General features: G+C 47.5%; 1 protein-coding gene across 2 annotated transcripts in view; it reads right to left on the reverse strand.

Moving 5' to 3' along the window:
- GOLGA7B (golgin A7 family member B) overlaps positions 1–26,910 on the reverse strand; it is a 326,951-nt gene that overhangs the window by 82,231 nt on the left and 217,810 nt on the right. For both annotated transcript variants that reach the window (XM_069611552.1, XM_069611551.1), the window contains exon 3: positions 1,516–1,668. In XM_069611552.1, the coding sequence (XP_069467653.1) occupies positions 1,516–1,668 (153 nt within the window). The remainder of the gene's footprint in view (positions 1–1,515; positions 1,669–26,910) is intronic.

Consider the following 26,910-nt stretch of genomic DNA (forward strand, 5'->3'; position numbering starts at 1 on the left):
CAGAGAAAACCTCAGCAGTAATGAATCATGTTGTAGTATGTGTTGTAGCAGATACAAAGGGCAGAATGGAGGTGAACTGGGCATTTCCCTGGCAAAAGTACCTGCTGGGCATGCCATAAGCAATGCTGAGTTGACACTGAAGGCATCATTAAATAAATGAAAATAATTCAGTGAACAACTTTTCTTACATGAACATTATGGTTGTTTTATCTGAAAAAAAGAATATTCATTGAAAAATTCCCGACACTTCTTAAAACCAGGCTGCGGGGTAGAAGAAGACGAGGACATCATAGGAATTCACAAATGAACAGGTTCGAGGAACCGAAAGAACAGAACTCAGAAGAGTCGAGGCGCGCCGAGATCTCCGAAGCAAACACGTTCACGGAAAAAATGGAACTGAGGCTATGGGCGTCGTGCGTCCTACTTATAACATCCGGTGACGTCGGCTCGACGGAGGGCCACGAGGACAGCGTATCGACGTCATCGACGGAGGACGCAGATGCCGAACGATTTTCTGAAGAAGCACAGCTGTGGTGATTACTGTCATAGATATGGAATACTTCGGAGGACCCAATCCCCTCGAAATACCTTATTGTTGCATCCCAAAACAACAAACATCCACAAACAAATGTGTCCGAAATTGTACCTGTTGGAAGAGAATCTCGGCTACCACCATGCTCATGATGCTACACATGCCATAACAACGTCATGTGCATACTCACGTTTTCTAACGGATCGGAGGAACAAAAAGGGCTAAGTTAAAGCTGTAGTACCCCAGACTGATTCTGCTCACTTTCAATTTCCCTTTGAAAACCACAACAAATCAGAAGCGCAAATTGGTGGCAAAGATTATGTTCAACACCAACTAGTCCATGTCATTGCGAATAACGTGAGACATCATGAGTTTTAGTTCCTATGCGGAACCTAACTACCGAAGTTGTAAGGCTCCATTTTCTTTTTGCATGTGAAACTTTAATGCTCCATTAACCAATTATTTTTCCGTAACACAAATTGACCAGTTATTGTGCCTGTTGCAATAGCACCTCAGCTACCACCATGCACTGCTCATAATGCTACACATGCATCATAAATGTCATCTGAATATTCACATTTTCCTGCAGTATAAGAGGAACACAAAGGGCTAAATAAAAGTAAAAGTACCGAGACTGGTTATGCTCACTTTCAATTTCCTTTGAAAAGCAACCCAAACCATGCACAAATTGATGATAAGGATTATTTTCAGGAGCCACTAGTTCATGTCATTAAGAACAAAGTGATGCATCATGGTGGTAGCTGAGTTTTAGTTCGTTTGGGGAGCGTACCTACAGAAGTTATAAGACACTGTGTTGTTTTGCAGTGAAACCTTAATACTCCATTAACCCATCATTTCCCCGATACACATAAGCAACGCAATAATTAACATTGAGCTATCCTATGTACAAAAACAAACATTTGGAATCATGAAAGCATATATAGATCCCACCCTTCCACTGTTGAATCATATAGTTGCAGTACCTTTTCATAGTGGGTCTCCATGCAGAGGAAGATGAAGTAGGCAGTGGCACAAGCGAGGCAGCCTTCCAGGTAGGAACTGCCTCCAATTTTCTCAGCCTCAATATAATAGTTGTTCAGGGTTTTCACAGTTTCCTCAAACAGTAGTCTCTCAATCTAGTGAACAGAAAACAAATTGGGACAAAGTCAATGCAATTTCTGGACAACGCCACGTTGCACATTGTGTTACAGTGTGTTTTCTATTTTTTCTGTGACTGGATAAGTATCCTTACATGTACCACTTGTTTTATTTCCTTGGGTAATGATTCAGATTCATGTGACCTTAACCAAACTCAGCAAACACAGTATAGCTCACGCTAATAATTGCACATATTCAGCTTAGTCAAGATTAGCTACATTATTAAAGCTCTGTAGAGGAGCCTGAGAACTTTAGTGGGTGTCCTTGCCCTATGAAAATCTGTAGAACCTTAAGGTGTAGCTGTGTCCTGTGGAAGAACGTGCGAATGTTTTGGTTCAAAAAAAAAGGAAGGGGTCGATGTTCCCTCTAAGAAAACCTAAGAACCATAAGGGGTTGCTCTGCCATGTTAGAGAACCCATGAACCTCAGCAGGCTGCTTCACCGTTTGAAAAACCTGAGATCCTTGAGGAGTGTCTGTGCCCTTTGAAAGTGCCTGAGAACCTTAGTGTGTGAATTTTTCCTATGAAAAACCATAAAAACCTTTTAGCTGGCTGTGGTCTGTGTGTGAACCCATGAACCTGGGTGGGCAGATCTGCCTTGTGAAAACCAGGGAACTTTAAGGGATGGGGGTACACTGTGGGAATACCTATGATCCTTAGTGGATGGCTTCAACATGCACACATCCTGACAACCTTATCTGGTGGCTGCACCCTCTGAAAAAACAAAACAGAGAACCTTAGTGGGCTACGTTGGCATGTGAAAACCCTGAAAACTTTAAGAGGTGCATACTCCCAATGAAAAAAAGCCAGAGAGCCTGTGTGTCTGGCTTAGCCATATGAAAAACTAGAGCACCTAAAGAGGTGACTGCACACTTTGAAAGAGCCCAAGGAACTTAGTGTATGTCTTTGCCCTGTGAAAAAACCCAAAAACCATAAGGGGTGTCTGCACCGCACAGAAAAAGAAAATGGAGATCCTTAGTGGGCAGATGTGGCCTTTAAAAAGCCTGAGGATCTTAAATGGTGGTTGCACCCTGTTAAACAGAGTCAGAAACGTAGTGAGTGACTGTTCCTGGTGAAAGAACATACGAACCTCGGACGGTGGTTTTGTCCTATGAAAAACCGGAGTCCCTTGAAGAGTGTCTGCACCCTGTGAAGAAAGAGAACCTTACAGGGATTCACCCTGTGAAAAATGCAAGAACATTAATGGGTGGATTTGCCCTGTGGGAGAACATGAAAACCGTTGACAAGTGTGTTATGAGGATTCAAAAACATTACTTGCATTATAGACAATGCAAAATAATGTGTAAAACGGCAATGGAGCAGGCCCTCTCAATTAGTCCCCTTTGTACAGGTAACCAATTTCCAACCACATGCACCACAAAGCAACCTCACTGCACTTCAGTGTCTGACATGTGCTGGGAAACTAATCGTTGTTATCATCATCATTCAATATAGCGTATTGGCTATGGATAGATGTAATCTCATATTCTACAGTGACGCGGCTGTTTATTTTTAAGCACGAGGTACTGCAAGGCTTCTGCTGCCCTTAGAGACAATAGTGATGGCTGCAATAACAACTCTCTTTGACTAAACACTGGTGGGGGCAGATGAATGATTCAACAGCAACTTGCACAACTGCCACTGGCCAGATGAACAACTTGATGTACCAGTCCTGAAATGGGTCATCATTCCTTCTGAGCATGAAGTGTCCCATAGACTGGCATCAAACATCTGTATCACTGATGGTCTGCTTTATGTTCCTGTTCATAGCCCAGATATTAAAGATACCAAGATGGCAAGATGCCTGAATTACTGAGCAGGGTGTTTCAAACATGTTCCTCCCCAAAGCTTTTATCAAGTGTCAGTGATATACTACCCATTCATGTTGCTATCATACATGAGCTTACCATGCCTGGTGTAGTTGCCAGAATATGGGATGGTTGATGTTCTTCCCTTTATCACATTCTTGAGCCACTTAATGTTTCAAGTGCTTCAGGAAAGCCACAGCATGCATCAATTTACAGTGATGCATGCTATGATTTTGAGTATCCCTGCCTCCCCTGAGGCATGCAGATGAAAAAGCAGCCAATTTTAATCTGAAAAGTGGGTCTACGAAGAAAGCAAGAAGGTACTCAGAGTTAACTTTATCCCAGCTGTATTTGGATCACCACAAAAGGTTGAAAACCGGTTGCACACCAGATGTGCTGCAGCTGCTTCGCTTGCCATGCCCAACAGCCCTTGCCATCTTGTTCAGGTTAGGCTCAAGCTGGTAAACATGTGGGAGAACAACACTCAGGGATGTGTTGTGAAAGTTGGCCCCCTCAAAAGTTCTTACATCAGAAAATATAAACCACAGCTGTAACTTGCATAGTGTTGAACATTCCCCATGCAGAGATCTGTTGTGAGATACATTTGTGATGTCAATGCACTGGTCACATAGCCTGTTCAGCTGGTGCAAAGCTGAGTTCAAATGGGTGGCTACTGGAGTCTTCAGATTGTGCAGAGGCAACCTGTGGTAGACTTACAGTTGGTGGAGTAGATTGTCAGCATTGTATAGCCTGCTGAAATGAGAGCCCATCCTTTGAGCCACAGCAAGCATTTCTTGCACAGACTCATACTTTTTGATAAGGTGTTTGACCACGAGTTGAAGGACATGTGGAAAGCAGGTGAATTGCATTATCATGCAAATTCATAAGGCAGCGAGAACATTTTAACCACTATCTGCTCCAACAAAGCCCAAATGCAAACTACAAGGGCATAGCTACTGTACTTCCATCTCCACCACCGTCCTCTAGATGTCAACGTCTCTGTGGCGTTTGCCCTGTAACCTTATATGTACAACATTACCTAGTACTGAACTGCACAAATCTGCTTCCGGCTCCAGGGCTCATCTTGATTGTGTGTGTGAGGAAAGGGCACCCACTCTGCTGTAAAAGCAATGCAATCGATGTTCTGAGCACTGGCCACATGTCAATTAAAAAGTGACATTCCTGGCAAATGAGTGCTGTAGTACCCTCTCCACAGTAACCATAAATGTGTAAAACAATTTGATTACAGCTGTGTGAGAGAATATGTTTTGGCTGGGAACGTGCCAGTGGTGGTTGACTTTTCCATTAAACTGCAGATCCAGCATTTTCCGCAAGTGAGTAGGGCAAGGGGTCTATTGCCAATTGAACAGCCATGTTGGCATTGTACAGTTTCTGTCTGCCATGGGACTTGTTATATTTGTATCCACACTTAAACAGTTCCATGACACTAGCCTTATGCAATGAGGCATCCCTGCTATATGCTGCTAGTGTACAAGGGCTGGAGATTTTTGTCTTAATCCCAGTTCCAAAAAATGTAAACATCTGAAGTGTTTTTAGGGGTAATTGTGTGCAATAGTCGTGTTATGCTGCTTGTTTGATGGTGGGGAATAATGTGCCTAACGACTTTTCAGTACATCTCATGTCTAAGCATGGTGCAGCTGCATATGAAACGGCATACATTTGGTACCTAAGCTGATTGCCGATTTTCCACGGAGTACCATTTTCCAAAAGAGTGTGCAAGTGGGCAGATGTACTGACTTTTTAATCTCTGTGAAGTACTGGCAAATTTTTTATTTCATACAATTGGGCTTGCGGTACACAGACTAGGTTCATGGTTTGATGATGGTGCTGGTGAGGCTGGTGCTGGTGTTGTGCTGCGTGCCATGTAATAATGTGGCAATAAGCCACGAGGTGGGGGGCCAATACCGCCCCAGGTAATGCCCCCGGGGCGAGTTATAGGCCTGAGCGAAGCCTTAACGGCGTCCTGTTAGACCGGGGTACTAATTGCTTTTTTTTCTGTTCCGAAACACGCTTTGAGCCTCCTCATTGGCTGAGGGACTGCCACGCCCCCCGCCGAGGACAAGGCGCCTGGAATCCCGGCCGCGAATCGAAGGATTCTCGGCCGGGTAATGACCCGGTGAGAGCCAATCAGAATGCTTGTTGCATTCTGATTGTCTCTCGCTGGGTACTAATGTGATGTGTAAGAGGTCTGTTTAGGTAGTGGGTGAGCAACTATAAATACTACAACCTCATCATCTGTGGAGTTCATTCTACTCTTCCTCCTCAGTATTGTTGAATTCCAACAGCAATGCTTCTTCCTGTCTAGGCTCTGTTTGCGCATAATGTTTCTCTAGATCACCATCCATCTCATCACCAGTACTGTCTGCTCCAGTGGAGGGGAGCGGCAGAGATAGAGACCTGGGATTTTCAGTCTCCTCTTTCTGTTCCTGTGTTTCATCAGAGGTTCTTCCTGCATCCTCATTAAAGAAGATCTGCACACCTCCCCTTTATGCCCATGAGATATTGGGAGGAACTGTGCAACCCACTCTGTCTACCTACCACAGTGGATGTTCATTGTTGTGGTGGAGTAGTGCTGACATAACTTTGCATGTTCTTGTACTTGTGCATGTAATCCTCAGTAACCTATGATGGGGATTGGAACATACCTTCGATTGTGCACAATTCGATGCTCCTCAGAGCACACATCAAGTGCTTCTGAATATGTGAAACCTTATCAGCAGCACATCTCCCCCTTCCGCTGGATTTTTGGGGAGCTATCATGTTGCTCCAAATGTGTCCAAATGCATATCACTGACTGGTTTGTTGTGCACCTGCCCTTATCACTTGTGATCGCACATATGTTGCTTGCCCACTTCAAATCACTGAATGTGTCAAAGTATACCCTAAATCTAACTCTTGATCTGGGTTGCCAGTCACTCACTTCTTCTACCTACCCAGCTGCACCAAGTGCACTGAGGTTTGATCACCTGTACCTAAATGTCCTAATCTTTCCCTCCACCACGACCTCCTGCCTCCCTGAAAAGGGCATAAGTCTGAAAAGGAGTTCGAGCTGCATATTCCCTTTATGCCATGTGGTCAAACTTTAGTCTAACTTATCAAACATATTCTCTGAAGTTCGACTACATCAAATCACATGAAATGTTTGTGATTTGGGACTATTTCAGTGAAGCTGGTCCAGTCCAAATAGCCAGTATTCAATAGCCATTGTTGACAATGACTATATAAACAGGTTGCCAATCCTCATTTTCAACCAGTTATTAAATACCAGAATTAGTCCATTTGGACATCCCAAATGTGTTCCCATTTTACACTGTCAGTCTATTCCCAACTTTACAATCCCAGCATTTTGATACTTTCTTGTCAGCATCCATCTATCCCCAATGTACATTTTTACAAAGTGTAACATTACAGCTCATTATGTTCCCAATTTGCTATTACACAATTCCACAATGTTCCCGAAAAAAGAACTCCATACATTGTGAGCCATAACATGTCAGTAGTGTATTCAGAGTTTAGCACAAAGTTCAATTTTGCCTACTCACACCCAGCTAGCAAAATCCGAGAATACTTCCAGTTTGACAACCCAGGATACAACAACAAAAACGACCAAAGCAGACCTATATCTCAAGCAGCCTCTGCAGAAAACCTTTGTATGCAGATCAAAGTGAAAATGCGTGATGATGTGAAGAGCACAGAAACTGGTAGGAGGAGAACATCAGTGGCTGAGAAGGTTAACTGTACAGGGAACTGGAGTGCACCCCTCTCTCCTGCTCTTAACATTTATGGATTTCTGAAAGGTGGAATCTTCACAATCCAATAGGGTGTTGCACCGGGGTGAAATATGCCCTACTTTGGAGTGCCACACTGTGGGCTACTCCCCCACTTTCCCCACTGTGGGTCTGGGTGTGAGCATGTTCCTTGCTAACCTGATTACTACAGCTACCAGAAGTCCTTAAAATAGAATCATCATTGATTGTGAACACCTGCACTTGCTGTGAGCTGCAAGCTAAGACTGCCTCCCTGATGATGTGAAGAGCACAGAAACCGGTAGGAGAAGAACATAAGCGGCTCATTGAGTTAACTGTGCAGGTAACTAGAGTGCGCCCCTCTCTCTTGTTCTTAATATTCATGGGTTTTTGAAGGGTGGAGGGTGGAATCTTCACAATCCAATAGGGTGCTGCACCAGGGCGACATATGCCCTGCTTTAGTGTGCAACACTGTGGGCTACTCCCCCCCTTCCTCTCTGTGGGTTTGGGTGTGAGCATGTTCCTTGCTAACCTTATTACTACAGCTACCAGAAGTCCTTGCAACAGAATCATCATTGATTGTGAACACCTGCACTTGCTGTGAGCTGCAAGCTAAGACTGCCTCCCTGATGATGTTAATAACAGAGAAACCGGTAGGAGAAGATCAGTTGCTGAGTAGGTTAACTGTGCAGGGAACCAGAGTGTGCCCCTCTCTACTGTTCTTAATATTAATGGATTTCTGAAGGGTGGAATCTTCACAATCCAATAGGGTACTGCACGGGGGTGACATATGCCCTGCTTTGGAGTGCCACACTGTGGGCTACTCCCCCTTTCCCCACTGTGGGTTTGGGTGTGAGCATGTTCCTTGCTAACTTGATTACTACAGCTACCAGAAGTCCTTGCAACAGAATCATCATTGATTGTGAACACCTGCTCTTGCTATGAGCTGCAAGCTAAGACTGCCTCCCTGATGATGTGAAGAGCAGAGAAACTGGTAGGAGAATATCAGTGGCTGAGTAGGTTAACTGTGCAGGGAACTAAGCGAACTAGAGTGTGCCCCTCTCTCCTGTTCTATATATATATATATACATATATATATATAGTTATGTTGCACTAATAAAAACTAATAAAAACCTATAGCATTAACTGAAAAAAACATTGTTAAAAGGACATTATGGTTAGGTTGCACTAATAAAAACCTATGACATTCACTGTTAAAAAGTTTTTAAAGGGGCGTTATGGTTACAAGTAAAACCTAAAAAACCTCAGAAATTTGCCATAACTTGCACCACCACCGTGCACTGCTATGACTAACACACATGACATCAAATATGACATCACAAATGTCATTGATGACATCACATAACTGGGACACTTGGTTTTGTTCACTTTCATATCTAAGTACTTTGCTTAGGGTTTGGTCTCAGCTCATTTATTTATTTATTATATATATTTATAAAGCATGCAAAACAGCCCTTGGGCATCGTGGCACTGTTACAGTAACATTCTTAGTTGTATGAGGAGTACAGAACAAAAACGATAGTGAAAACAATGACAAAAATGGTATTAAAAGTTGCAGGGTGAGGTTAGTAATGAGATCCTTGGTTACAGTGGATCATGACTGTGTTCCTTGGTTGCAGTGGAACAGGATTGTGTTTTCCTATACTGAGGGGAAAGATTCATGCAAACAGGGGAAAAGTGGTAACAAGCATAAGAGTACATAAGAGTTTAAAGGGTGTGAAGAATGAAGGTTATGTGGTTACAGGGGGGTCAGTTCAGCAACGGGGTGGTTTTTGGAGACACGCTGATGACAGTTCCCAATTAGTTCTTGAGTAGGGACTGAAAGTCTTTTCCAAATGCATTAGTTGAACAATTTGGTTTCAAGGGCTTTGCAGAAGACTGTGTATGATGCTTCATTTCTGAGTGCTGTGGGCAAGGCATTCCAGCTTTTGGGTGCTAGGTGTTTAAATCTGAAGCGTCTTGCTTTAGCTCTTTTGAAGGTGGGGACATAAAACTGGTAATAGTGGTGCATTTTAATGGGTCAGACAGATGTGACAGGATTGATTTTTTCAGATAAATAGTAGGGGCAGTGCAAGAGAGGCACTTGTGTGTGATTGCCATGGTTTTGAATAGAATGCAATCTTTAACTGGTAGCCAGTGACCATCTCTTCTCGCCTGAGATAGAGGTTCTCATTTAGTGATGCTCAGTGCTGCTTTGAGGGCATTGTTTTGAGTGACTTGCAGCCTGTTGAGATTTTTGGAGGCAGTTCCCAGAAGAAGAATAATACAGTAGTCCAGTTTGGCCCCAACTATAGCTCTGGCTATGGCAAAAGTGATTTGTAGCTGACAAGTAGGGTTTGACCGTGTTGATGATTCATTTGGTGAGTGCTGCAGAGGACGTAATGGCACTGACTTGGCACATTATGGATAGAGAAGAGTTAATGAAATCCCTAGAGTTTTGACTGCTGAAGACACCGTGATAGGTGTATTGTCTATGGTGAAATTCCTGTATTGAGGGTCTAGTTTGTTAAGCGTTTCTTTGGTGACTACCAGGAGGATCTCAGTTTCCCCGTAGAGAGATAGGCCATTTGCTGCCATCCGAGTCTGAAAGGCTGCGTATATGTTGACTATGGTTGCTGCATCGTGTTCATCAGAGCCAGTGAGAGGGAGTAGAACTTGAGTGTCATCGGCATAGTTTGTGTATGCTATTCCGAGATCATCTAGATCGTTGAAGAGAGGTAGGGTAAAGAGATTTTATGGAGTCGGTGCAGTGCAGGATCCTTGCAGGACACCAAAGTGTATGGTGGTGGGCGCTGCGCACGCATTGTCAGAAAAGACCCTCATGAGTCTCCCCTTACGGAAAGAGCAAATCCATGCTGTGGCTTCGGGGTAGAAGTGGGCCACATTTATGAGTTGTTTACACAGGGTAGCATGGTCAACAAGATCAAATGCAGCCGAGAGATCTAGTAAGAGGAGAAGTACGGGCTTGCCTGTGTGCGTAATGTCACTGAGTTGGATCTTGAGATCCAATAGGGCAGAATATGTCCCATGGCCCGGGTGAAACCCAGATGGTCTCTTTCCCAGAATGCTGTTTGCTTCCAGAAACTGCTGGATTTGGGTATATACGACTTTGTCCAGGATTTTAAGGAGGAAAAGGACTGTGGTGATAGGACAGTAATTGTTGGGTGATTCTGGGTCTAGGTTTGGTTTTTTTAAGAGTGGGGGAACCCATGCCTCTTTGAGACAATCAGGGACTGTGTTAGAGTGAAATGAGGCATTGACATTTTCAGGAATGGGGCTGAGGCGTCAGCACACGCTTTGACTAGATTGGCTGGGCATACATCGCCTTTACAATTAGGCGGTTTGATTTTCCGAATGATGTCCAGTACTTCTGTCTCAGTAACTTCCCTAAAGGAGAAGAGAGTTTTCACTTTGATGTCTGTGCTGGCCGTATAATATGCAGGCAGGTGAAGTATGGCAAGGTGTTTGTGGTGGTCATTGATCTTTTTCTGTAGGAGTTCAATTTCATTAATCATGGCTGTTTGTACTTTGGTGCACCAGATTCCGTCTTTCACAATGTCCTGAGTGTTAGTGACCGGCTTGGCCAATTGCTTAAAGATAGCAAACAGCTCTTTTGATTGGGATGTGGCTTTAGAGATCCTATCGTTATAGGATGATGACTTGGCTAGGACGATAGCTTTTTGTATTGAATTGCCAGAGTTTTGTAAGCAGTTAGTGTGGAGTCCAGTGGTGTCCTTTGCATTTACTCAGGGCTATGCGCTTAAGGGCACATAGTTCTTTGAGCTCAGTAGAGAACCAGGAATTAGCATGTTTATTTTCTTTTGCTTTCTTGATCTCTAGCGCGGCAATGGCATCAACTAATGTTTGGAGTGTGGTGTTGTACAGCTCAGCAAGCACAGAGGGGCCTGAGGGGAGTAGAAGTTTCAAAGCATTCTGAATGTTTTGCAGAAAAATCTGATTACCCACATCAGTAAGATGTACTCCATCTCTACAGAAAATGTTGGCAATGTCAAATTTAATATTTTCATTATGGAAAGACGTCATGCCAACATCTCTTAAAAATGCACACACAGCCTTATTGACATTGCGCCTCGCTTTCTCCATTTGTAGACCGAATGTCACATACCCTAAACTGTTCCCTCCACAATGAACAATGATAATGTCCAGATGTGTTTGTGTGACCATATTTACAAAAATGGGAGCAAGTTCACCCATTTCATGCGGCACACTCCATACCATTCCACATGAAAATCATCAAATCCAAGAATTTCAGCCACTCCACAGTGCTCAGCATACACCTTCCGCCAATGTATCCACAACTCCCTCAGCAGCAATAAACTTTGCCTCCTGAAAGACATAGCCATAACAATCTGCAGTCCTCTCAGCAACACCCAGGAAATCTGATTGGCTAATCCCTGGGCTGCACAGTTCAATTTCCATGCCAGGCATCCTCAAAAGACCCGGATGTGACACGTGCCGTCCGTGGACTACCGAGGTGTCTGCAGACAGAAACCTAATTTAAGGGCATGGGGAGGTTTAAAATAACCTTTTTGGGGATTTTTCATTTTTTCTTTTTTTGGGGGGCTTAGGTTTTTTACTTCCTACAACTACTTAGAAATCTTTTCACATGCATTCTACATCATTTTTTAGATCAACTTTCAGAGTGCATTTTGAATGTTTAGGAGAAACATCTGATTTCCAAAATCAGTGAAAGTCATGCCATCACTCCAAAAGTTGTTTGGCCCATCCACCATGAAGTTCTCATTTTCAAAAGATGCCATCACTACACCATACAAAATTGCACATACACCTTTATTTACAAAGTGCCTTCCTGCTCCTTGTTGGGGACAAATCACATTGGTGCATCTCCATACTGCCCTAGGATGTATTTGTGAAAATATAATCTTCCGACATGGAAATAGCTACATTAATCCTTTCAACATATCTTTCAATGCAACAACAAAGTTATGGCAGAATAAGTCACAAGTTCACAGCGCTTATACAGTGATTAAGAAAATAAACATCAAGGCTGCGGGTATCTGGGCGGTGTGGGTGTACTGCCAATACACATCCACAGGAATAGTTGAAGAAAAACAAAGATGTTCCCAGTCTCACTGCGCCAAGAAATTATAATTAATTGTTTGTGCAAAGAAAAGCCTTTATTGTTTGTGCGAAGAGAAGCCGACACGTGTTTCAAGCTGTGTACAGCTTTTCATCAGAGGCTTAGGTTGCAGCAATAAGAACTCCACATTTAGAGTAGGACAATGCCAAATACAGTTCTCAAAATGCCTCGCAGTTGCGGAAAGCTCAATGACCGCTTGTTTCAGTCTACTCGTGTTACCAATGCAATCTGCAAAGATATTGCACTAACATAGCCCAAACTATTTCTTCCAAAATGAGACATACTTTTGCAAAATGCAAATAAACTCACCCAGCTTTGCCCAGGCACACTATACCATCAAACTTCCACTCCCCCAATCCAATGTTACCAGAGATGCCACACGTTTCTGTGTACCTTTTCAAATTAAGCATACAAGAATCTCCCACCATCCACACAGTAAACCTTCTCATAGCAAAAGCCACAACCATCTTTCCTACACACAGCAATCAAAAGAACTGCTATCCTCTCTTCCTATAAACCACAACCAGAACACCTCATTGGCTAATCCCCATAGTCCCCTTTCAATGTCAGGCATCCTTAAAAGACCCAGATGTGGCACACCCTGTCTGCGAACTACTGCGCTGTCCGCCGACCCCTTAACACAGAGCAGCTCTTCTTCCCTTTCCATTATAATCTTTGTAGCACTCCCTCATTGGCTGCTTTTAAGCAGTCACACACCCATCCACCAATCATATCCAACAACTCTAAATCTAACTCTGTCATCTTAGTTCAACACTTCATATGTACTGTTGAACTCTTAGAGTACATGTCTCCTTTTACTCACAAGCACCTGCATCAAAACCTACTATAAACATCTCCAAGATTTCTATTTGCAGATTCAACCACATCTGCATCTATCAAGACGAAGTACAGGTATGCTTTTATGTTTAAAATTATATTTCCAACTCTTTTACAAATGCAAATATACAGGCTTCCTGCAACTTACCCTGCATTCATCTAGTCAATAATCACTTTTGTCCCATCTCCTGCACCAAGTGGTAGTTACTTACAATGCTGTGTGTTTACAAAGTTTTCTTTTAATAAGTATTTTCATAACTGCTTAAAAATACATAAAATACAATTCCAGCAGCACTGTCTGTGTCTTTTTTGTGAAAAAAAAGAAAACCACATTTAAAACCTTTCTACAGCATGCTTGAATGACAGACGCTGTGTGAAAGTTTAATATATTGTCAGTACATGCATACTTGCCAATATGACCCATTATAATCTACCAAGTGTTATTTTCTTCTTTCATTCTGTCACTTTTAATACCACTTCTCCCACTCAGAAAATTACACTAGAACTCCCACAATGCAAAGTCAAAACAAAAACTGCATGTAAGTTACTAAAGCAATGCATTTACATGGAATGTAAAATGGCAACATGCAATACGTTTAAAAATACTTATTTCAGTACCATTTCAAGTAAAACAAAAAAATGCATGTATACATTTACAGGACTACTGTGTGTGATTTAAAAAAAAAAATGAAAGCAAATGGAAACTATTTGTGCAACATTTTGAAATGACACTCAGTGTGTGCACTTTTATTAACTTTGATGCACATGCATACTTGCTAGCATTACCCTTTCTAATCTGTACGTGCTTATTGGCTCCTACATTTTTGTCTGCATCTGGCACTTGTAGTGCACCTTTTCTAAAGCAAAAATTGCAACCACAACTCCCACAATACAAACAAAAGAACCATCATTTAATAAGCAACTACACCTTGGAATGCATCACATTGGCAAGTATGCATGTACTAATAACATAAACTTTCACACAAGTCCCACTTATAAGAGTTCTACAAATACTTTCCATCTCCATTTTTTTTAAATAAAAGATTTATGCATAGTGTTGCAATAAATCTACAAAACCATTTTTAACTTTCATGTACAGCCTCCCAAATAGTACCGTTTTTTAAACGCTCAGCGTTTTCCATTTTGCATTCTACAAAAAGGTCACACTTTCTTGCTGCGGCACGATTAGGCATACTTATCACGGGACCACAGGCCCCGTTAGCAACAGTGCCAGTGCTCCTGTGTCATCATTCCCGAAGACTCCTATGGAACTACACGGGAATAGGGACTAACATTTTATGGCACCTGATTTTCCAGGCCAACAGGACTTGGAACCTAGGTGCCAAAACATTATTACGAATCTGGTGGCAATCCACCTACAGCACTGACAGGGTTACCACCATACTCGTAATGAGGCCCAATATTATTAACTCTTCTTCCAAACAACTCCTCCTACATTCATAAATAATGTCTTCCTGTACTAAAATTACTTCACCAATACAATATAGACCCACTAATTTTCTTCTTCCGCAATTGCAGTGACCAAAAACCTCCAGGAAGACCTGAAGAAAACTACTCTTCACATCCTACAAAGTAAGTGCATTGGTCTAGTATTACTCTTTTTGTTACTCATACAGTATAGTTTAGCCACATAGTAGCCTACAAAATGTCTTTCAAATCAACATTTATTTTGCTCTTACTCATTACACTACATGTACACTCTTTCTATTCTCACTTAAACACCATTATAAAAGCCACTATTATCCTGAAAACATCATAATGTCTTTACTTATTTATTCACACTACCACTCTCTTACACCTCTTACGCAATAACCCAATCCCTTTACACATCTACACACATAGCTACTCTTACAACCTTCCCAACTACAACTATAAACCCATTACACAATGATACATAAGTCTGTTAATGACCCTACCACTATATCTAATAATGCTAACATAGCCACAGTTAGTCATTCCAAAAATTAATTTTACAACAAAATGTTCCACCGTGGAGTACTTCACAATCTTAAGAAAACAGCTGAAAAGTCAGTATCAGGTAATAATGTTCCCATACATAATATCCCCATAGATAATGTCATTGGGAAAAGCCATTGGTGACATTATATATGGTGATATAATGTATCGGGTTGCAGGGGCATCCCCAGCATGTTCAATGTAATAATGTATCTGAAATAAATGGCAACTCTTTTGTCAGGAGACATTGCTGCAGGGACATTATTACATGGAAACGAAAAGTCACGGTCTACCGTTAGAGATCACAGCAGAAGACTAATCCTTGGAGCCCTAATTGACAGTGCAATTCTGCTGAAAAGAAAATTGTTTATATTAATTTTAAACAGAATAAAACACTAACAAAATGAATCAGTAAATTACAAAAGGTTCTACTAAACAAAACATGCGCATGTCTACTTAGATACTGTTTCAAACGTCTGTAAAGGTGAATGGATTCACACAAGCAGCACAAAAGCATATTTCAATGAAGAGGCTTATAAACTAGAACAGCAACAAAAACAATTGCCATACATAGTAATGGCCGAGGGTATGAAAGGGTAGAAATCACCATTATGGCACAAGAAACCCTAATCGAAAAAAAACGGTCCCAACAAACGTTCAACCAACTGTTCCTTTCACCCAACCAATCCGTCCAGTCTACAATTGGCTATGCAGGTCAATTTGTAATGTATGCCAACAGTCCTTCAAATCAATTCACTATGTGAAAGTAAAAGACAAAAGTTTTACAACCATGGACTCCTGTTCAGTGCGCAACTACACTAGACTGCAAGGACATTCATTAGCCTGCATTTTAGGAACTGCTTGCAAAAGCACCTTCCACCACATCAAAATGTTAGGAACACACAATTCCACTATACAGATTCTTCTGCAGCGACTATACTATGCAAAAAGTCCTGCTTTACAACTGCAACACTTTAATAACATTGTCCTACATTGAACAGCCAAATAACTCCATCAACAAATAGAAAACATCAAATGTAAATATTTTGGAAGTGAAGATGGCTTAGGAAATTCAGTAACTTTAGAAAACATTAGCGAAAATCTTACAAACACCAACCTTCTAACAAACACACACAAAAAAGAAGTAACAAAGTTTAAAAACACATCTGCTGAAATACCAAGCCAAGTATGTGTCTGTTGTCACAGAATGTTTCATAAAAAGACCACAACAATTGTAGAAATGACTTACAAAATAGAGGACAATGAGGAATCCCAATGGTTCCAATTAGCTTTATATTTTATAACAGAGAATAAATACAAAATAAGTGACCCCTCAATACTTTACACATGCTGCAATACAAAGCTTCAGAATAACCAAATGCCACCACGTGATGTCGCTAATACCTTGGAAATATTCCCACTTCCAAAAGCTCTCCAACAACTTATTTTTTGTGAGAGCATTATAATGCAAACAGTACACCCATTACAAGCTATAATACACCTTCAACCCAAAAAGCCCTACAACAGCTAAACGAAAACAATTAATACTATAAAGATATAAACATAGAAGAGAATTTAAGAGAAACCACCCAAATAATTCAGGATTCTTCACCAACTGGCCAATTTTAACTATTACTGGAGCCAATATTTTGGACCAGTATACAATTCACCCACTACACTCCAAAGACACCATAAATGATGCATTAGAAACATATCAAGGGGTCGATTCTTGGAATTAAAGTGCGCCGAAAATTCCCGCGCAGAGGTGCCAAAACGTGCGAATCGCAGGAAAAGTGCGAAAATCGCAGTGCAAGTGCGCAAATCGCAGGAAAACCAGCGCACAGCGATTCATGGAAGTCCGTGCGCGAGAAAAACATTGGATGTGCGCTAAAAATGTGCGCCGCGCACGCCGGCGCACAGGTCAAACAACAGCGTGCGCCACGGCCACTGCGAAATCGCACATAGCGCAGCGCACATCACAAAAGTAGGCGGAACACGGGGCGTAACACTCGGAATGGGGAACAACGCGTGAAAATATGGGCGCCACGGGGGAAGTACAGGAGGCAAGTGCGCAGAACGCCCACACGCTCACCTACAACCCGTATTCATGGAATCGAATAGGGCAAACCAGCGCATGGTCAAAGACGCGCACAGGGCCAAACAAGTACGCCACAAGAAAGCAGGCGGTAGCGCCCCTGCGACTGAAAAAAATGTGCGCCAAAATGTGCGCTAACAAAAAGCACCCATATACAGCCATGATGAATGGCCCATACAGTGGCCATCTAAGACAAATGAGGTGCAAAGGGGCACCGACAAACACGGACACCCGCTGTGTGAAAAATAGCGTGTGCGCGTGTTCCTGGGTGCGCGGGAAGTTCCACACGCGATTAGCCTGGGTATGTGTACTTTGGGGTGCGCGGGAAGTTCCACACGCGATTGGCCTGGGTACGTGTACTTCGGGGTGCGCGGGAAGTTCCACACGCGATTGGCATGGGTACGTGTATTCCGATGTGCGTGGAAGATTCACACGTGATTTCTGCAGGGTACGTGTATTTCGGTGGTGCCGGGGAATACTACACGTGATTTGGCCATGTGCGTCCCCCCAGGTGTTCCCTCTACACCCTCCACGGCCCCTGCAGGCAGCCCACACCACAGGGTACTACCCTGCACCCCTGCTCATGTCCCACAGGCAACCCATCCACCATGGCCATGCCCACCAGCCAACCCACATGTCACCTTGCACTACTGATCACCAACACATGTCTCCCACCACCCCCACCCCCCAGCCACCAGGGGCAGCCTCCACCAGGCCCCCACTCATGTCTCCCACCACCCCCACCCCCCAGCAGTGCAGGGGCAGCCTCCACCAGGCCCCCACTCATGTCTACCACCACCCCCAGCCCCCAGCCACCAGGGGCAGCCTCCACTAGGCCCCCACTCATGTCTCCCACCACCCCCACCCCCCAGCAGTGCAGGGGCAGCCTCCACCAGGCCCCCACTCATGTCTACCACCACCCCCACCCCCCATCCACCAGGGGCAGCCTCCACCAGGCCCCCACTCATGTCTCCCACCACCCCCACCCCCCAGCAGTGCAGGGGCAACTTCCACCAGGCCCCCACTCATGTCTCCCACCACCCCCACCCCCCAGCAGTGCAGGGGCAGCCTCCACCAGGCCCCCACTCATGTCTCCCACCACCCCCACCCCCCAGCCACCAGGGGCAGCTTCCACCAGGCCCCCACTCATGTCTCCCACCACCCCCACCCCCCAGCAGTGCTGGGGCAGCCTCCACCAGGCCCCCACTCATGTCTCCCACCACCCCCACCCCCCAGCCACCAGGGGCAGCCTCCACCAGGCACCCACTCATGTCTCCCACCACCCCCACCCCCCAGCCACCAGGGGCAGCCTCCACCAGGCCCCCACTCATGTCTCCCACCACCCCCCAGCCACCAGGGGCAGCCTCCACCAGGCCCCCACTCATGTCTCCCACTACCCCCACCCCCCAGCCACCAGGGGCAGCCTCCACCAGGCCCCCACTCATGTCTCCCACCACCCCCACCCCCCAGCCACCAGGGGCAGCCTCCACCAGGCCCCCACTCATGTCTCCCACCACCCCCACCCCCAGCCACCAGGGTCAGCCTCCACCAGGCCCCCATTCATGTCTCCCACCATCCCCACCCCCCAGCAGTGCAGGGGCAGCATCTACCAGGCCGCCACTCATGTCTCCCACCACCCACACCCCCCAGCAGTGCAGGGGCAGCCTCCACCAGGCCCCCACTCATGTCCCCTATTACCCCCACCCCCCAGCCAGCAGGGGCAGCCTCCACCAGGCCCCCACTCATGTCTCCCACCACCCCCACCCCCCAGCAGTGCAGGGGCAGCCTCCACCAGGCCCCCACTCATGTCTACCACCACCCCCACCCCCAGCCACCAGGGGCAGCCTCCACCAGGCCCCCACTCATGTCTCCCACCACCCCACCCCCCAGCAGTGCAGGGGCAGCCTCCACAAGGCCCCCACTCATGTCTACCACCACCCCCCAGCCACCAGGGGCAGCCTCCACCAGGCCCCCACTCATGTCTCCCACCACCCCCACCCCCCATCAGTGCAGGGGCAGCCTCCACCAGGCCCCCACTCATGTCCCCCTGCACCCCCACCCCCCAGCAGTGCAGGGGCAGCCTCCACCAGGCCCCCACTCATGTCTCCCACCACCCCCACCCCCCAGCAGTGCAGGGGCAGCCTCCACCAGGCCCCCACTCATGTCTTCCACCACCCCAACCCCCAGCCACCAGGGGCAGACTCCAGCAGGCCCCCACTCATGTCTCCCACCACCCCCACCCCCCAGCCACCAGGGGCAGCCTCCACTAGGCCCCCACTCATGTCTCCCACCACCCCCACCCTCCAGCAGTGCAGGGGTAGCCTCCACCAGGCCCCCACTCATGTCTACCACCACCCCCACCCCCCAGCCACCAGGGGCAGCCTCCACCAGGCCCCCACCCATGTCTACCACCACCCCCACCCCCCAGCCGTGCGATTTGCCTGGGTATGTGTACTTCGGGGTGCGCGGGAAGTTCCACACGCGATTGGCCTGGGTATGTGTACCTCGGGGTGCGCGGGAAGTTCCACACGCGATTAGCCTGGGTACGTGTACTTCGGGGTGCGCGTGAACTTCCACACGCGATTAGCCTGGGTACGTGTACTTCGGGGTGCGCGGGAAGTCCCACACGCGATTGGCCTGGGTACGTGTACTTCGGGGTGCGCGTGAACTTCCACATGCGATTGGGCCTGTGAGAGTGGGGTACATGTATTCCAGGGGTGGGCAGGAATATTTACCTACTACTGTGCCTGTGAGAGCGTGCTACGTGTATTCCTGGGTGGGCGGGAAGATTCACACGTTCGCCTCCGAAGTGCAAAAAAATAAATGGTCCAATCCTGAGACACGTACGCCAGCATGAAGCAGGCGTACGTGACCCGGGCAGCATAAAAGTGCGCGCAAACAACAAACAAGCTCATACGCCAGGATGAATATACCATTCCTAGCAGCAGTGGCCGTGGGTTACCAAAGGAGGAGGAGGAGGATAGTGAGGGCCCGAATTTTCACTCCCAGAACCAGCCTTTTTGGGATGCCTGATGACCAGGTGTATGGGAGGTACAGGTTTCCCCCACACATAATACTGGACCTGGTCAGTGAGTGGGAGGATGACCTCACATCACCCACCCTGTGCTCCCAAGCACTCAGCCCCCTGGAGAAGGTCCTCAATGTGCTGCACTTCTTGGCCACAGGATCATTTCAGCGGACAAGTGCCATAGTGGGTGGGGTGTCACAGGCCACGCAGTCACGCTGCCTACACCAGGTCTTGAACATCATCACTGCACGCCCATCAGTCCATAGGCACATATACCTGCCCAGGACACCTGCAGAAAGGCAGGCTGCCACCCTCGATTTCTACGGTGTGGCACAATTCCCAAAAGTGCTAGGTGCCATTGACTGCACCCATGTGGCACTACGTCCCGCCAGGGCTTCTAAGCACATCTATAGGAAACACAAGCACTGGCATTCCATCAACGTGCAGGTAGTATGTAATGCTAAGGGAATCATCACCTCAGTATATGCCAACTATCCAGGGTCCACCCACGACAGCTTCATTTACCGAATGTCTACCCTAAACTGGGACCTAGAAGCTGGGCGGCATGGCAATACATGCCTCCTTTTTCCGAGTTTGAATGCCACTGCACATGCATGCATGTCAGATGCAGAGTTATGTCACTACCCCACTAATGATACCCATCACCTCCTTACCAGGGGACAGTGCCTACCCTCTTAGCACCCACATGATGACGCCAATTCGGAACCCCATCACGCCTCCAGAGGTAAGATACAACACAGCCCATATTGCAACCCGGGGCATAGTGGAGCGCACATTCGGAGTGCTCAAGTCACGCTTTCGCTCCCTTGACCGTTCTGGCGGGTAGCTGTTATATGCGCCCCCAGTAGTGTGCAGGATCATAGTGGCAGCATGTGTCCAGCACAATGTTACAACACGCCGAGGCCTGGCCGTGGACATGGTGGTGCCCCCACATCCCCAACCACATGCACGCCTGCTGCACATGGTAGGGAAGAGGGCACGGGTTGAGGCAGCCCGTACACAGCTGGTGGCTAATTACTTCACATAGAAATCACACCCCAGTGGAGTGCACACAGAACTGGCACATACCATCTGATAAGCAATGATGACTCGACCTGACAATTAAGACAAACAAAGGGACTGTCAAATGTCAGAACCATAGCAGCCTGAGATTGTTCATATGGAAGTGTCACAATGTGTGCATCCCTACCTACACAAACACCACCAATGCAGTGTCATGAAAAGACACTTCCATGCTGCAGAAATGAATACCCACTTGCAAAATACTACATGAAAACAGTGCCATGTCACCGACCCCCTCCCCGGCACGGACACACAACACACCATGGCATGTCATGCAATGTGAGAGGAAAGAAATTAATCCCCACAACATTCCCCAAGTGTCAGCAGCTACAGTGTCCCTAATGGAAACATGTCCACACATGAAATGCTCACAGTAATGCAGGACCTACAACCCACATTACCAAATACTTACCAAGAATACCAATCACCTACACAACCTCCAACCTACCTTAAACATGACATTACAGACTTAAAAATTAGCTAGCCTCACCACCTGATGATGACAGCCCTCCGAACACTTCCAAGTATACAGTACTAGCGCCACGCAAGAGTAGGTGCACTGCTTACAACATGGACTCCAGTTCCAAGGCGGACCACATTGTGAAGACATAAGGAATGGACCTGCAAATATGGAGGATGAGATGGATGCAGAGGCACATATCAATACACCATGCAGTGTACAATACAACAACAATATGCACTATGAATGTATACACAGTATTGACTACAGACTGCCCACACAGCTCATGGGAGTCCAATGTCACCATGTACGCCAATGTCACTTGGGCACACCCTTTGCAAGCCCATGGAAACGGGAAGCAGGAGGGGTGTGTGTGACAAAAAGCCAAGCATCTGAACCAAATCCATGACAAGCCTGCATGTGCCCAGCCACAATGCAGCGTATGCCCACGGGAGCCACACAAGGCAACACACTGTCCCAAAAAAAACAAAAAAAAAACATAAATGGCCATTAATGTGCCCGGGGGGGGTTGGGGAGGCCACCCAGGAGGTCCGAGGACAGGATGCACACCAAAACCCACCTGTGTGGATCTTGCAGAAAATAAAACACCTCGATGGGTTCATGGCCTACACGGCTACCCTATTGTGGGAGTATCACTGCTGTCGCCATCCTCACCCTCTGCAGCTGCATCCGGAGGTGGTGGCACTATGGGAGGCAGCCCACGCAAAGCCCTAGTCTGTTCCTCCATGGCTGCAAGCATGCGGGTGTGGTAGGTCTCGTTCTGGAGGATAAGTGTGTGGCGGTCCCCATGCAACAACTCACGGGATGCCCGGACCTCCGCCCTAGTTGCCTGCATCTCAGCTGAGAGCGTACGGGTGAGACGCTCCAGCTGCTGTTCTGTCCTTCGGTTTGTTGAAGCCTCAAGCTCAACAAGAGTCGTCCTGAGGTGAAGGAGTTCCAGCCTCAGGGCTTCCCTATGGCCCTGGGACACTATGGAGATGGCTTCCTGCAGAATCGCCAGTGCCGCCCGCCTGTCCCTGTCGGACGCCAACATGTCCTCCCTGTGTGACTGGCAGATGGAGTCGGTTGCCTGCTGTAGTCGCTCCATCAGCCTTTCGGGGGGACAATGGAAGTGGCCACCCTATCCATGGCCTGAGCCATCATCTCTGATGATGCTGCCTGTTGGGTTGCCATACCGTAAATGGATTGCTCCCATGCGGTATTGCCAGGTGGCATACGGCCACCACGTCGGCGGGCACCACACCTGTCTGGGGCAAGGCGAACTGCGCCTTGCTGTTCTGGCACTGCCTGAGGCTGCAGGACTGCATTCCCCCTCTGATCTGCTGGCCCAGGAACAGGATCAGATGTCGCGGAGTGTGACCCTGCATCCGTAACCACCAAAGGCGTACCTGCCAACACTGACATCCCCATTGAGGGTTCTAACCCTGGTGCAGGTGGGTCGGACAGAACAGAATCCCTCCCAGGAACACTCACCTGCGACGGCACGTAGGTCTCATCATCCGATTCAACACCTGAGTACAGCTCGGGGGAGGTGCAGCCAGAGACACCCCTTGAGAGCACGACCTGCAGCAGTTGTGGGTTCTCACCCACCACCACACCACGTCCCTCACTGGTGGTCGGTCGGCCCTCAGACCGCTCCTGGGTCTGCACCATCTCCACAACCCCAGCAGTATCAAGTGCGTCTTCCCCTGCAAAGACATAAAAGAAAACAAATGGAAACAGGCATTAGCACTATGGTACACAATTAGGGCTGAGAGGCTACAGAAACAGTACTTGATTGACACATGTCCCACATGACTAAAACACTCCCATGCATGCACCGTCACTGCGTGTGATGGGGAGGCAGATGGCACACATTGATGACACCAAGATGGAAGATGAACACATTTGCTGCATGCTGCCTAGCAGTGGCATCACACATTGGCCAGTGATTGGTAGGTCAAATACACATGCCATCACACAGATGGCATGTACCCTAGCCATGAAGTGAAGAGGGAGAGGAGGTCACCAATTGTTCATTCAGTCCAGTTTGTTCATATAATCGATTATTTTCATTGTAATGGTCCAAATGTTTAACCTGCAGCTGCCAGTCAAAAATGGTCCTATAGCACAGGGACATGTCCAAACTAATCATGTCCACGAAACTGAGCCAGTCCACTGTACCATAGCCATGTCAGACATGTGACAATAGGACTGAGAAATCCCGACTAAAAGTGGTGGTATGCAAACAATCTGCCTGAATAAACAGAGGCAAATAAGCAACAGTGTTGTGGCAAGATGACACTCCAAGGGCAACTGGCGTGCTGTTGGGCTGGATGTCTAATGTTGGCCGAAGGGATGCTGCTATACCCAAATGCTGTTGCCAAGAATGTATAGGCAGAGGCACATGGGTGAGCCGAACCACTCAGGCACACACACCCTCCCCTGGCACCCAAACAGAAGCCTTCCCACACACACCATGCACATGGATGACACACACATGCATGTGCACTCACCGGACAATGCCTCGTAATCTGCCACTTCTCCCAAGCCTTGGATCTGTTCCTCCGTGACGTAGGTCCCAGCAACCTGCTCATGTGGAGTGAGTTCTATGTCGTCTGCTGGAGACCCACCTCCAGTCACTAGAGTTGCGGCATGACTTGAGGCCAGCTTATTCTTTGCCCTGCGCTTCAGGTCATTCCAGCGCTTGTAGCATTCATTAGCTGTGCGCCTCATGAGTCCAAGGGCACTTATGATGTCCGCAACGGTCTGCCAGTGTGCCCGACGTTGTGCAGGTGTGGTCTTGGATCCTGCAACAATCACCATTTTGCGCTCATGTGCGGACACATACTCTACAAGTGCATTCAGTTCGCTGGGCTTCCTTGATGGGCCGGACTGTGTAACCGTGTCTGGGGCATCAGCCTCTACTGGACAAGCTCTCTTCCTCTTCCGCTTGAAAGGTGGTGGAGATCCGGAGTGTCCAGCGCCGCTCTGGACACTAGGGGCAGGAGCGTGGGATTGCACACTCAGCATGGGAGTTGGTGCAGGCATTATCTCAAATGTGATGGTGTCAGGGGGAATGTCAGCATGATGGACTTGGACCGACACTGTCCTGGATGGGTATGTCAGAGGTGGGGTGGATGGAGCCGCAGCTGCCCCTGCAGCCGCCCCAGCCTGCCTACGCGGGGCAGCAGATGACCTAGCTGCCCCTGATCCACGTGGCCTGATGACACCAACGTTCACCGGCGCACGTGGCCTAGACCTGCTGACCTGGAAGTCAGCCATGGAGTCACCCTGTGCCAGGTCTGGTTCCACAGTGGGCTGGTCCAACAAGGGCTGAGCATGGATGGTGTCAGCCACGGTAACCTCAACCAGTGGGGGGGGCATGGGTGTCCCTGACTGCTCCTCCACACATGGGGGGCTATGGGAACCCTGCAAGTCACGGCCACGTCCCCTACCGGATCCACCACGGCCACCACTTGGGGCTCGGCCACCTTAGCCACCCTTACAGCTTGTTCGCCTCCCAGCCATGGCACTGATGTTATTGTGCGTATGAGAGTCGATGTGAACTATTGTCCTGGGCAATTGGGGGTCAATAGGGTTGGGTACCAGATTGTAATCGTACCCTAGTGCTCTAGCAAGGCTGTATGTCACCCCTGGGGAAAGATGACGGGTCACGCAACGCACAGGCACCCCAAAAAAGCGAAGTAAGGTGCACGCAACCCCTCCTAGACCACATGCGTGGAAAAATAAACCTGCACTACGCTGTGGCACCCAGGAACACAAGAATGAACGTATGCGTGTCACACGCAGCCTAGAATGACCTCTGAAGGGGTACGCGACACACGGGGCAAGCACAGATGTTAAATACGTGCGCGACTCACCGTCCGCCAGGAACAAAAGCGTGAAAAATATGCGCGTGTGCGCATTGGCAACACCCCCGCCAAAAGAAGAATTGTACGCTGTCTGAGGAGACAGGACAACAGTAGTAGGGAACGCTGTTTGAGGAAACAGGCCCAGGAAAAAGAGGAAAAGAGAAAAAGCTGTCAGAGGTAACAGGGAGTATGAACTGGAAACGCTGTGAAGTAAATCGCGTGTGAACCGACAAGAAGTACAGATTTCACCCACTCGCTCTACACGAAAAGCACGTACAAGGAAATGGCGTTCTATACGTACCTTTTATACACACGTCACAGACGCGCATACGCAATGAGGCCATTTCACCCATTACGCGCTTTGACACTCGGACGTGTATCTCTTCATTTTTACACGCGCCATTCTCTACGGCCATGCGCGTGACGTCACAGCTGCGCATGGTGGCCTTTGGGCCAATGAAATCGCATATGCGAGCACACGTGGTAAAACTGCACGTCCGAGTGTCATTGCGTGTAATCGGAGGGAAGTGAGCGTACACGCGATTGGCCTGGGTACGTGAATTTCTGGGGTGCGCAGGAAGTTCCACACGCGATTGGTGGAAATCCACGTGTGCTCTGTCATCACGTGTAATGAGGGAAACACCCGCGCGCCTCACGTCACAGACGCGCTCACGTGCTAAGGGCCTTTGGTCCAATGAAATCGCATATGCTTGCTGATGTGCATACGCGCTAAGGGCCTTTCCTCGATTTACACGCAGACGTGCAGGATTTTCACGTGCCAAATAACTCCATATCAAGCTGGTCACGCGTAAGCACAGGGAAGACCACGCTCCTGCCCAAAAGGCCGAATTACTGCCCCCCAGAGCCTCGAGCAGCCTCCCACGAGCCATCTGCTGCTGCATGCCTGCCTGCCTGCTGCCACCGTACCCTGCCATTTGGTGCCTGCACATCAGCCATCTGCAGGGGTCCATTTGCTGTGTCCACCCCTGCTGGAACAGAAGACTCCCGACTGGGATACCATCGCTCCACAGCCCAGTCCCAGGACCCAGTTGCCCACCCACTCCTGCCTCTGGGGTTGCCATGTCGGGCACTGCAACATCTGGCACCACTGGCAACCCCCGGCCAGAGAGGCAGAGGGGCACCAGCTTC

This window comes from Ambystoma mexicanum, chromosome 8 (assembly GCF_040938575.1).
Source record: "Ambystoma mexicanum isolate Mex_15411 chromosome 8, UKY_AmexF1_1, whole genome shotgun sequence".
Classification (NCBI taxonomy): domain Eukaryota; kingdom Metazoa; phylum Chordata; class Amphibia; order Caudata; family Ambystomatidae; genus Ambystoma; species Ambystoma mexicanum.